The sequence below is a fragment of the Chionomys nivalis genome, chromosome 11 (genome assembly GCF_950005125.1).
Source record: "Chionomys nivalis chromosome 11, mChiNiv1.1, whole genome shotgun sequence".
In the NCBI taxonomy this organism is placed as follows: domain Eukaryota; kingdom Metazoa; phylum Chordata; class Mammalia; order Rodentia; family Cricetidae; genus Chionomys; species Chionomys nivalis.
In genome coordinates, this window is record NC_080096.1 from 6,967,499 (window position 1) to 6,980,623 (window position 13,125).

Below are 13,125 nucleotides of genomic sequence, written 5' to 3' on the forward strand. Positions count from 1 at the left end.
CTACAAGAGCTAGTTCCAGGACAGACTCCAAAACCACAGAGAAACCCTGTCTCGAAAAACAAAACAAAACAAAAAAAAAAAAGTTTTAGTTTTTGAGACAGTCTCATGTCTTCAGGCTGAAGATGACCGTTGATTCTGGTCCCACCATCTCTACCTTTCATGTGTTGCAGTGACGGTGTAGATTAATCCCGCATTCACATGTAAAGCCCGAGAGCCTGGTGTGGCCAGATGGAATGCAGTTGTGTGCTGAGCTGCCTGGGTGCATTGTAGCCCTCTGCACTCCACCCCTGCCAGTCCCAGATGCAGTGAGTGAAGCTCTAATGCCAGCATGCTTTGCCAGCCTAGATTGCTAGCACAAAGCATCACTTTTGGGGGCAACTTGCTGATTTTCAGAACAGCAAACAAACCATACTTGGGATTTCAAAGAAAAACCCTTAAGAGTCTGGTTCATCTTAAAATTCTTGCTGTGCAAGCCTAAACCCACGTAAAGATGAGAGAGAGTACCAACTCCATAAGTTCTCCTCTGTCTTGCACATACATTCTGTATCCCCACACACACAGTAAAAATAGATGGAAAAACAGCATCAGCAAATTGGGGCTGGAGAAGTGGCTCAGCAGTTATGAATGTTTGTTGCTCTTCTATGTAACCTGGGCATGGTTTGCAAAACTGCCTGTAACTCCAGCCCCATGAACTTTGCCCTCTTCTGGCCTATACAAGTACCTGCACTCAGGAGGCACATGCACATATGCACATAAATGAAAATAAATCTTTTTAAAAAATCCCCAATGAATGAAACCATTTTAATATTTTCCTGGGTAGCCCAGGCTAGCCCTGTACTCATGAACCTCTATCTGCTTCCTAAGTGCTTGGCTTACAGTTGTGCGTGCTCGTGACCAGCAGGGGGAAAATCTTGTTTACTGAGCCACAGCTAGCTCAGTAGGCTAAAATATTTGCCACATGATCCTGTGGCCTGAGTTTGCTTCCTGTGGCTGCACATGAAAGGCCAGATATGGGGGCTTGTAACTGTAGTCCCAGTATGTCTTGGGGAAGGTCAGAGGTGGACACAGGACAACTGGCCAAAAGCTCATGGGCCAACTAGCTTGGAATAGCAAAGTGAAGTGACAGAAATCAGAGATTCTGCCCCCAAACAAGGTGGAAGACAATAACCAACTCCGAAAGTTTTATTCTGACTTCCCAACATGTGCTGTGGCATATGTGTGCCCACTTGCATACACACATATGTGCACATACTCACACTAAGTGAATCTGTTAATCTATGAATAGAGTCTGGGGAGATGACTTAGTAGTCAGAATGCTTGCCTGAAAAGCAGGAAGCCTGAACCCACATAAATCTGGGTGTGTCGAGTGCTCTGCTTGTCATTCTAGCCTTAGAAGGTGGAGCTGGAGGATCCCTGGATCAGGCCAGCTAGAGAAACTAGCCATTATTGCTGACCTGGGAGTTTGATGGAGAGACTCTGCCTCAGTGAGAATAAGTTGGAAGATTCCCAACATCACTCCCGTTCCTCCACCCACGTGAGCACACATGTGCATCCTTGCAAGCACCCATCCCTCCCTCCCCCACAGAAACAGATTACTAGGGGCAAGGTCAAAGGGCACTGTCCTACCTGTGAAGTAATGTAGTTTATCTCTGTATCCTGGGCACACTGAATCTATGAAGCCATGCGTCTCATCCGTGGTATTGTCTTCAGAACAGAGATGTAACTGATGCCCCAAGGTGCTCAAAACAAGCAGAAATTATGGGCAGAATCTTTAGCTAGATTTCCACTGGGGGTGCAGCTGTTGTAAACCACTGCTGTGCTTGTGAGAGCCATGGTGGCGCCGCCTTTAAATGCCAGCACTCGGGAGGCAGAGGCAGGCAGATTTCAGAGTTCCAGGACAGCCTGGTCTACATAGTGAATTCCAGAACAACCAGAGCTCTGCAGAGAGACCCTATCTCAAAAAATTTAAAAAACAAATGAGAGACTCTTCTGTTTAGAATTTGCTTCTTTGGAGTTTTGGGAGACATGCCTTCAGGTATTCCTTTTTGTTACAGGGTTGTAATGAAAACCGGCCAACCCATAAAACTCAGTTACTCTATGTACATTTACAACTTTGTATAAATTGATCATAGAGAAATTGATACTTTGTTCCTTGTACTCATTCTATTGATTTGATTCTATTATGCTATTGACGCCTTGGTACCTGGTAATAGTACCAGATCACAGAGCTTGGGAAACAAGCTCTCTTCCCTTAGAGCCATGCTCCTCATCCTCTCCAACGCGGAGACCTTTAACCCAGTGGTCCTCAGCCCTCCTGACGCTGAGACTCTTTAACACAGTGGTTCTCAACCTTTAATACAGTTCCTTATGTTGTGCTCACCCCCAACTGTGAAACTATTTTTGTTACTACTTTATAACTGTAATTTTGCTACTGTTATGAATCATACTGTAAATATCTGTGTTTTCCAATGGTCTTAGGTGAAAAAGGTTCATGGTCCACAGGTTGAGAACTGCTGCTTTGGGCTATTAATAATTCATGGTAAAAATTGTCTCATAGCAAAATATCTTGAGAATTATATACTGTGATAAATGCTCACACAGGTGACAGAACTGTTGCAGCATTAGCAGGGTGAAAGTCCTCACTCAATGAATGAGAGTGTGAGGCCTGGCCATGTCTGGTTCTCACGTCACCCCAACCGTTGGGAATCTGAGGCAAGAAGGCTAATCGTGAATTAAAGGCCGGATCAGCTACTCAGAGAATTCTAAGCCAGCCTAGGCTACAGAGTGAGCCAGGTCTTTCAAAGCAGGAGGATCAGGAGCTCAAGGCCATCCACCTCTACGTAGTGAGATCACACACATGTGAGATTACCCTGGGTGGAGGAAAACAGGTAAAGAAAGAAGTTAGATCCAGGTGTACTGTAGTTCTGCACTCAGGAGGCTGGGTTTGGCGAACCAGCCTGAAATTCATGGTGAGTTCCAGGCAAACCTGGGCTGCATAGTAAGATCCTGTCTCAAAAACCAATAATCAACAACAACAGAAACCACCAAGAAAGTAGGTAAATAAAACTGCGGATCTTGTTTCTAAGACTTAGTGTTGCAGTCATATTCCTCAGGTTTCCTATAAACTGTATGGCGAGGGCAGAGAGGACGTGGGACTGTCACTGTTGTTTCAGCTGAGGTTTTCAGCCGGTGCTGCCTGTACCCTCACTGTCGTGTAAACACTCCTTTGGGACTGTTGACTTCTCAGCCCTGATCTGGAGTAGTTTAGTGTTCCAGTGAAGAGCGTGTAGTGACATATCAACAAAATGTCCTCGTCAACGACAGAAGCATCCTTTGTGGTAGACAGTGGTTTAATTGGGGCGTGCTGTTGATGCCGGCACAATAACGAGGGTGCATCTAAAGGGCAGAGAAGAAAGTGAGGCGGGGATGAGAAATGGGCAGGAAGAGAAAGGCTGCTGGAGCTAGCGCAGAAATTACTGGATTATTGCTGGATTATTGCTTTGTTCTATGCTGTGATTGCTGGAGCTGTCTTTTATGCTGATGCTACTGGACAATGTGGCATATGTCTGCAGAGCCAGCACTTAGGTGGTTAGGGGGACGTAGCAAAGTCTCATCTTAAAGAAGCACACGCACACACAATAACACAATAACAAAAGCAACAATAAATGATGATGATGTCATATGGCTGCCAGCCTCCCAAGTTTGTCTTCCCTTGTGGATGGTGTGATGCCTGGTGGGGACATTGTCTTAGGCTTTCCCTGTGGTGTTAGTGCGGTGTGAGAACTTGCATGCCTCAGCAGTTCTTTGTATCAGTGACGTCACTGCGTCTGTTCATGGCTCGATGGCTGGTAGGCAGCTTCTGTCTAAGTAACAGAGAAACTAATTTCATATTCGTTGTGGCTTGATGGACTTCGGCTAAACTGTGGTCATGACTGTCTGGTATAGAATGAAGACAGCACTGAAGAAGAGTTACTGCATCTGCTCATGCCGGAAGCCATGTCATCCTTTTAAGTGATCTGCATCTGGTAGCTTCTTGGGTTCAGGGTAAAGCCCTGGTTAGCGCTGGCAGGATTAGCACACACAGTCCGTGCAACAAATCTTGTGTTATGAAATGACATTAAGCAAAAAAACTCAGTCTTTAGACTATGTTCACACCCTTTGGAAAGGACACCAGAGTGTCCAAGTGATTCCAGCTGTTCTCTGTGTGCTCCATTTCCTAAATGCTTTTTTTTTATTTAAATACTCTTTCATGAAATATTTTTTATGTTTTCCCCCTTCCCACAAAGGTATTTATTTTGTTTTGTTTGAGACAGGGTCTCACTATGTAGCTCTAGCTATCCTGGAATTCCATAGACCAGACTGGCCTCCAGTTCACAGAGATCAGCCTGCCTCTGCCTCCTGAGTGCTGGGACTAAAGGTATGCACCAGGCCACATAGACAGGGTTGTTTTTCTTTTCGTTGTTGTTTTTGTTTTTTTGAGACAGAGATTCTCTGGGAAATAGTCCTGGCTGTCCTGGGACTTGCTCTGAAGACCAGGCTGGCCTCTAACAGATCTCACAGAGATCCTCCTGCCTCTGCCTCCTGAGTCCTGGCATTAAAGGCATGAGCCACCACCACCTGTTTTTTTTTTTTTTTAATATTTATTTATTTATTATGTATACAATACAATATTCTGTCTGTGTGTATGTCTGAAGGCCAGAAGAGGGCACCAGACCTCATTACAGATGGTTGTGAGCCACCATGTGGTTGCTGGGAATTGAACTCAGGACCTTTGGAAGAACAGGCAATGCTCTTAACCTCTGAGCCATCTCTCCAGCCCACCACCACCTGTTTTTGTATGTGTTCTTTTTGTTTTGTTTTGCCATTCGTGTGTGTTCCTTTACTAAGTAGGAAAAGTAGTGAAGTTGATGCCCTCATAATGAGCATCATCAAGCATTTGTAGTGGAAATGAAAGTTGTCCCTTGCTGTCACACACGACAGCAGTGTGAAACAGAACATACCCAGTGATTCTGTCCTGTCTTATTTCTAGGCACTAGGTGAGCTCTGTGAAACCAAGTTTGGGAAGACACACCCTGTGTGCAGTTTGGTAAGTGTCGCCTGGTGAACCCATGCGCTGACTCTGTCACCGCGCAGAGGACAAGTAGTGTCAGCTACAGACTTCTCGTGAAAGACATGTGGATAGAGGCAGGCGCGGGGAGAGGGGGGCGATGCCCTCATGTTGTAAATCGCTGTTCTATGTGGTGTCTTCTGTGCTGACATATTTCCTTTGTCTGCTTTCCCGGGGGATAAGTACTCTACAGCAAGAGTAGCAGGTGCTGTGGGAAACGAGCAGATCCTCTGAGGAACATCACAACGGGTCTCGTAAGCTTCACTTAGGAGAAAAAAAGGACAGTAGGGAGAAATGTCAAACCACACACACATATACACACACGACATTCTGAAAGAATCAATAAAAAACGTAAAGCGCTTGTTACAAAAGTGTGGAAGTTGGAGAGCACCTACTGTCAGAGGTCAAAAATATTAAAAGGAACCTGACGTGTACCTTGTAGTTTGGGAGTGCTTGGTGGCCAGAACCACCTGTATAGCTGATTGCTGGGCACTCTGGGCTCCTCCCACATCATCTCCCTCAGCAGCTTGATGGGTCCCTCTGTGTTGTCTCTAGGTCGCCTCTTTGCCCCTGTGGTTGCCGAAGTCTTTAAGCCCTGGTTCTGGGCGGGAGCTGCAGAGACTCTCCTACTTAGGGGCCTTCTTCAGTTTCTCGGTCTTTGCGGAGGACGATGTGAGTACACATTTGATGCCCGCTTAGCCCTTCCCAGGTGGTCACTGTATGCTGATCGAGTATTTCTCGTCTCCTTCCAGGCAAAGGTGGTTGAGAAATACTTCTCAGGGCCCACCATTACCCTGGAGAACACCCGTGTCGTCAGCCAGTCACTACAGCATTACCTGGAGCTGGGACGGGTAGGTGTTGAGAAGGGAAGGCAGAGGCGAGGGCCTCCTGGGGGAAGAAAGCCTGTTTAATAGATGAGAGCTACCGGGTCTCCCGCGTCACAGAAGGCAGATGTGCTATGAGGAAGATGCTCCGTGTAGAGCTCAGCTCATTGCTGTTAGCTCTTATTGCTGCTTCGGGGCAGAGATGGAGCCCCGGCCCAGCACCTCGAGGGTGCAGTCAGGCGTCTCCCAGAGAGCCCCACTGTGACATGAGTAATGACTGAAGCCCAGCTATGCTGTTTCTCTGGGATTGTCACTGAGGGCTGGAATGATTTCTAGTGGCCGTGCTTTCCCTCCATCTTGCCATAACCATGAAAGCCATGAGGATGAGCAAAAGCTGATAGTGTGGCACCTTTTGCTGATCCCAAATACAGTTAACATGTCTCTTGACCTCAATTGCAAACGTGAAGTGCCTTTGCCAATTGAAGCCATATTGGTCATGGGACAGAAGTGACAGAGGCTGGGTTATTAAACCTGTGGCTGTTCAGTATCCTCCCCACTGCATGCTGCTGCCCTCCGTGGTCCTCCTGCTTTCTCACACACACTTCTATGTGCTGACTATCTTGGCTTCCATACAAGGAATGGGTGTGGGAGAGGAAGGGGAAGTGGTAGGCTAATCTCAAAGTAAAAAAGAAGTCAATTGTTTTTTCTTTTTGAAAATAATTTAGCAAGAGCTTTTCAAGATTCTGCATAGTGTGTTGTTAAATGGCGAAACTCGTGAAGCAGCTCTCAGTTACATGGCGGCCATCGTCAATGCCAATATGAAGAAAGCCCAGATGCAGGTACGAGTCCCCCTAATGCCTCAGGTGCTCATTGAACCTGTTTATCTTGCTCAGACTTAATGCAGCTCCTCCCAGGCTGAGAGCTGGGGATCAGGAAGACAGCGTGCAACAAGACAGGCTAGTCTCCCACTTGTGTGGATCCTGAGTTCTCTGGTAGGGAGTAGACGTGCAAGTGCAGTCTGAGATGGAAGTGCACAGGTTTGGGAGTGTCTGTGGAGTGCCAGAAGGAAGGTACAGGAATGAATTCTGATCAGGTAGCAGCGTGGCCTCTCTGAGGAGGCGGCATTGTATCAAAGCCTTGACTGAGGAGCCTGTTGTTACAAGGCTAGAACATACACAGTACCGATACAGTAGTAGAGCAGAAATGGGCCAGCTTCATTGTGAGCCAGGATGTAGGCCTTTGTGACTCGGGGCAAATACGCAGGTGAAAAAGAAGCTTGAGTCTGGTCAGGGCTTATCGGTGAGGACTGTAGTGGGATCCACTGAAGGGGAGGGGCGTCAGCCAGGAGATCACAGGGCCGGGATCAGGAGCAGGCCTGAAGAAGACCTACATTGCTCATGGTAAGAGCAGGGAAATTAAAAATTCCAGATTATTATTAATAGAATGAACTTGTAAACAAAATAATAAAAGTATAGAGAAGAGCCACATCTGCATTTCTCTGTGCCTCAGGGTCTCAATTTGGTGAATGGGGGTTAGGAGTGACTGCTGACTTGTGGGCTACTTCTACGTAAAGCATTAGAATAGTCCCTAACGTACAGTGGCCGCTCAGCTCTAATGGTTTCTTAGTTACTCACGTGGGTCTGTGTTCATTGTTTACACGACAAAACTGTCACATGGGGGTGCAGCTCGTTGTGCTGATTGATGTTCCTGAGAAATAGGAAGGAGAACGGAAGCTACATTTGTTCTGCCTTTGCTTCCCAATTCTCTGACCTTCACTCCCTCTCTAACTATGAATTGTGCTGTGCAGATGGGGGTGTTGCAGAGGTCAGTGAGGACATGGTTGTGGATAGGTGGGACCTCTCTAAATATGAATTGTGTTATGCAGACGGTCAGTGAGGACATGGTAGTGGATAGGTGGGACCTTGCTTGACTGGCATCACCATACATCCTGTTACTGACTTTAGGGAGTGATCACACTGGAATGCCCCGGGTGCTCTCATAGGAATTTGTACTTACCAGTCGTTTGAATTGCTTTCACTTTGTGTCCCAGGCAGATGATCGGTTGGTGTCCACAGACGGCTTTATGCTGAACCTCCTTTGGGTCCTGCAGCAGCTAAGTACAAAGATCAAGCTGGAAACAGTTGACCCCACTTACATATTCCACCCGAAATGTCGGATTACTCTCCCGAACGATGAGACACGGATAAATGCAACAATGGAGGATGTGAATGAGTGGCTGGCTGAGCTCTGTGAGTGCCATGTTCATGGCTGGGTCATCTCTCTTTCATCTGCGTGGCTCTGGGAGATGGCGATGCAGAGTAAAAATTAACATAGTGAAATTTCTTCCTTGAATACTGAACACAGATACATAGAGCAGATGGGCAGGAAAGAGAAGACTCGATAATAACAACTCTATTACAGATTTTATGTTGTATCGTGGCAGTTGAAAATATGGCTGTTTTAAGGTATAAGGATAATTATCTTGCTTCTTGGTAGCATAAAATATATTTGTAATTACAAAAATCAAAACCCCCTGCCACTTCTTTTTTTAATATTTGAAAATTATGTGTGGAATAAGATGAATTCCTATTTACCTGGAAAGGGAAATGCCATGATCAAATGTACACCTTCTAGGAAAGTAATCACTTGGTGCTCAGTCTTACTTAGTACATACTGGTAACCTCAGCACTCAGGAGGAAGGTAGGAGAATCACAAGTTCAATGCCAGTGTGGGCTACACAGCAAGATCCTACCTTATAAGACCAAGAAAAGAAAAAAATAGATGTTGTTTAATAAATTCGTTTCCTCAGCCTAAAATGAATTCTGGGAATATTATAAAATTATAACACTTTTTTTTAAAGGTTTTATTTATTATGTATACAACATTCTTCCTCCATGTATGCCTAAAGGCCAGAAGAGGGCACCAGATCTCATTATAGATGGTTGTGAGCCACCATATGGTTGCTGGGAATAGAACTCAGGTCCTCTGGAAGAACAGTCATTGCTCTTAACTACTGAGCCATCTCTCCAGCCCTAAAATTATAACACTGTTGAAGAGAAAAGGGCGACAAACACAGGATGGTGATAGAGCAGCAGAGGACGGGGAGGGGGGCACACAGGATGGTGATAGAGCAGCAGAGGATGGGGGGCACACAGGATGGTGATAGAGCAGCAGAGGACTAAGTTGCTTTAGTTTTTAAGTTAAGGATTTCCTGTGTTGTCCATGCCAGCTTCAAGTTCCTAGACTCAAGCAACCCTCCTGCCTCAGTCTCCTAAGCAGCAAGACTGCCCCTGAAGCCCTGCAACTGGTTAAGGGCACAGTTGTATAGGAGAAATCACCACTAATGTCCTTTTTTTTTTTTTTTTTTTTTTTTTTTTTTTTTTTTTTTTTTAAAGACAGGGTTTCTCTGTAGCTTTGGTACCTGTCCTGGAACTAGCTCTTGTAGACCAGGCTGGCCTCGAACTCACAGAGATCCGCCTGCCTCTGCCTCCCAAGTGCTGGGATTAAAGGCGTGCGCCACCACCGCCCTGCTACCGCTAATGTTCTTTAGCACAGCAAGGTAGCAGTGGTCAGCAGTAGCTCAGTGCATGTTTCATAAAAGCTGCGGAGGGGGTTTGACTGTTTTCAGTACAAAGATAGGATAAATGCTCGAATGATTTAACTATGACATTCTATACACACGTGTTAAGTACCAACTCTACCCTATAAATGAGTTGTTATGTACTGATTAAAAACTACTACATATGTAGCTGGGCTGTGGTGGCACACATTTTTTAATCCTAGTACTTAGGAGGTAGGGGCAGGCGGATCTCTGTGAATTTAAGGCTAGCCTGGTCTGCAAAGCAACTCTCAGGGCAGCCAGAATTGTTACACAGAGAAACCCTGTATGGAAAAACCAAAACCAAACCAAAACAACTGCAAAACAAATAAACAAACAACAAAACCAAAAACCTACTATGTAATGATATTCTCTCTGTGATTCTACTTTCTGCCTATACTCCAGAAGCTGATGTTCAAAGTACAAAGTTTTTCCTAGAAAGTAGGAAAACAAACATGTAAGAAAATGACTGTGATAGATTAATATGCCTAATACTATTGTCAGATTGAATTGATACGTACATCTTGGGATATGAAGATGATTTTGTAAGATATATTAGGAAGACATATCATAAAAGATTGATCTATATAAACATCTAATCCGCTAAGATGGGTTACAGGGCCTTTAACTAAAGCACGTAGGGATTTGTGTTTCTTAGGGTGCCACATAAGTTTGTGATTTAAAAAATATTCTTGGAGGCTGGCGATAGTGTTGTATGGTTTTAATCTAAGCACCATAGAAGCAGAGACAGGTAGATCTCTGTAAGTTCAAGGACAGCTTGCTTGGTCTATATAAAGAGTTCCATGACAGCCAGAACCACATAAAGAAAAAAAACAAAAAACAAAGAACAAAAAAAAAAAAATAAATAAAGAATGAAAATGCCTGAACTGCGGAAGGGCTCCCTTGGTCAGGAAAGCGCTGCCGTGCAAGTGTGAGGACGTGAGCTCAGCTTCCCAGCAGCCACATAAAAGCTGGGCCTGGTGGTGCACGTCTGTCGCTCCCAGCACTGGTGGAAGAAGACAGGACGATCCGAGTCATTGTCTGTCTAGCTTGTCAGTTGGTAATATCTGAGTTCAGTGAGATAGGTAACCAGTCTCAAAAAAATAAGCTGTAAAAGACACAAGACAATTTCATATTATGCAAATGCAAAATATGTCCTTACATCACAAAAACATGCACACAGAAAGTATTCTTCACCGATTTTCCTTCGGAATAAAACGTTTTCCTTAAGGCTTGTAATTGATTTTAGTTAAGGATACTTGTTGTTGCTTTTATTCTAGATGGAGATCAGCCTCCATTTTCTGAGCCAAAATTCCCTACGGAATGTTTCTTTCTCACCCTGCACGCTCACCACCTCTCTATTCTGCCTAGTTGTCGTCGCTACATCCGCAGACTACGAGCTATCCGAGAGCTCAACAGGTATGTGCCATGATCCCTTCCCTGCTCTGGCATTGGTTACTGTTACTGCTGCCTCTTAGGCACGAACTGTCTGCTGTGGTCAGTAGATCTGATATATTGCGGTATTCTATCTGCCTCTACTACCGTGTTGGTGCCTCCCGTTCATCCTGTGCTCTGTATGTGATAAAGTGGTGCAGAGGTTGATCTCTGAGCCATTGGTGTTTGTCTCTGGATGTGCTTGCTAAAAGCTTTCCGCTGGGTGTAAAGATTACCAGGAACCAGTTTGAGGAGCTCTTGCCTTTTCGGTGTACCTTCTTGCCCTGGACTGTCAAACCCTGTTTTCTGTAATCAAGAAAACATGGAATCCCCTTTGCGCTGTTGTCTGTGTCTGAACAAACCATAAATGGTACAAAACCTTACTTGTAATGTTTTCTTATGGATACATATTTATGATACAGATTGATAAATTAAGTACACTGTGGGATTAACAACTAATAACAAAATAGAACAATTATAATAATATGCTGTAGCCAAAGCTGTGACATGGTGGCATACTTCTGTGGCACCTCAGCACTTGTGAGGTGGAGACAAAGTTCAAGGTCTCCTTGGCTGTGTCAGTCAGTATCTCCCATTCCTTTTCCCTTTTTTTCTCGCTCTCTTTTTTCTGTAGGTGGAGTTTATCTGTGTCTCAGCAGATGTTCCCAAATAACCATTCAGAGGCTATTAATTATAAATGCTTAGCCAATAGTTGAGACTTGTTATTAGCTAATTCTTTAATTTTATATGTTACACACTGTAAAGGCATATTCCACATTTCCCCATTTTTGTTTAATTAAAAAGGAAGGTTTTGCTGGACAATAGGGGCTCATGCTTTTAATTACAGCACTTGGAAGGCAGAGACAGGCGGATCTCATTGAGTTTGAGGCCAACCTGGTCTACAGAGCAAGTTCCAGGACAACCAGAAAAACCCTGTCTCGAAAAACCAGAAAAAGGGGAAGGTTTTAACTTTAACATAGTAAAATGATATACAATAAAAACAGTTGTCGAGTAAGAATTAGAATTGCAATATCTAGTCCTTTTGTATTTGGCAAAATAGAGAAAATACTCCACTAGCTGTCCTCTCCTAGAAAGTCCAGAGTTTCGTACCTGATTTACTTTCTACCATTATTAGGGAGAACTGTAACTATAGCTGTCTCATCTTCAACCCCATCAAAGACCCGAGAAGATTATAATATTATCTGAGTAAACAAGAAATTCAGAGCAAGTGACTTCCAAAATTATGAGATGACAGAAACAGGTAGCTGCCTCCACAGTCACCCAGAGTTCTTCAGTAATGTTGGGTTATCCAACTTTGGCCTACAGGCCTAGTATATCTTATAGACAAATGTGGAATATTCCTTTACACTGTGTGAATATGTGTCACTGATCGGGTTAATAAGGAGGATGACTGCCCAGTACCTGGACAGGTAGAGGTTGGGTGGAACTTGCAGAACAAAGCATGAAGGAGAAGAGAGTCTCTCAGAATCTGGAGGAGACACAGAGAGGAGATGAATTTATCGTACTGAGAAAAGGTATCGAGCCGTGTGGCAGAATGCAGATAAGAAATATGGGTTAATTTAAGGTGTAAGAGTTAGCTAATAACAAGTCTGAGCTATTGGCTGAGCATTTATAATAATACGTTTCTGAATGGCTATTTGGGAGCGGTTGTCCTGACAGAAACTCCACCTACATATGGCACCCAGTGTGGGGCATCCACAAAAAACCTGAGAAAACGTCCACATAAAACCTGAGGAAAGTAAAGTTTTTAAACTTACAAATTGGAGCCAAACACAGCTTCCTGATAATGGCTTTTTCTTGGGTAGGATTGAAGCTAAGGGCAAACATGGGTGCAGCTCCTTTAAGAGGCTCTGCTATGGAACATGTAAATGGGGTTTATGAAAGGCAGACTCAGTTGGCAGCATGGACCCAACAACCTCCCAGAACTGGGTGGTAAATGTGACTCACAGTAGTAGATCCACCTACATTCTCCCCCTTGGAACTCACTGAACGCACAGAGATCCACCTGTCTCTGAGTACCCCCTCCCTGACACATACACCACGTTGTTGGGATTAGAAGCATGCCTTGCTTAGCATTATTTCATCCACAGTTTTTTATAGTTACACTGGGGTGGGGTTTTATGGCTGAACTGCATTGGATG

At 44.5% G+C, this 13,125-nt stretch overlaps 1 protein-coding gene across 2 annotated transcripts in view; it reads left to right on the plus strand.

Annotated features, from left to right (window-relative positions):
* The window catches only part of Ube4b (ubiquitination factor E4B), a 103,636-nt gene that overhangs the window by 62,427 nt on the left and 28,084 nt on the right, over positions 1-13,125 (plus strand). For both annotated transcript variants that reach the window (XM_057784102.1, XM_057784103.1), the window contains 6 exons: positions 5,030-5,086; positions 5,663-5,779; positions 5,860-5,958; positions 6,657-6,770; positions 7,982-8,180; positions 10,810-10,948. In XM_057784102.1, the coding sequence (XP_057640085.1) occupies positions 5,030-5,086; positions 5,663-5,779; positions 5,860-5,958; positions 6,657-6,770; positions 7,982-8,180; positions 10,810-10,948 (725 nt within the window). The remainder of the gene's footprint in view (positions 1-5,029; positions 5,087-5,662; positions 5,780-5,859; positions 5,959-6,656; positions 6,771-7,981; positions 8,181-10,809; positions 10,949-13,125) is intronic.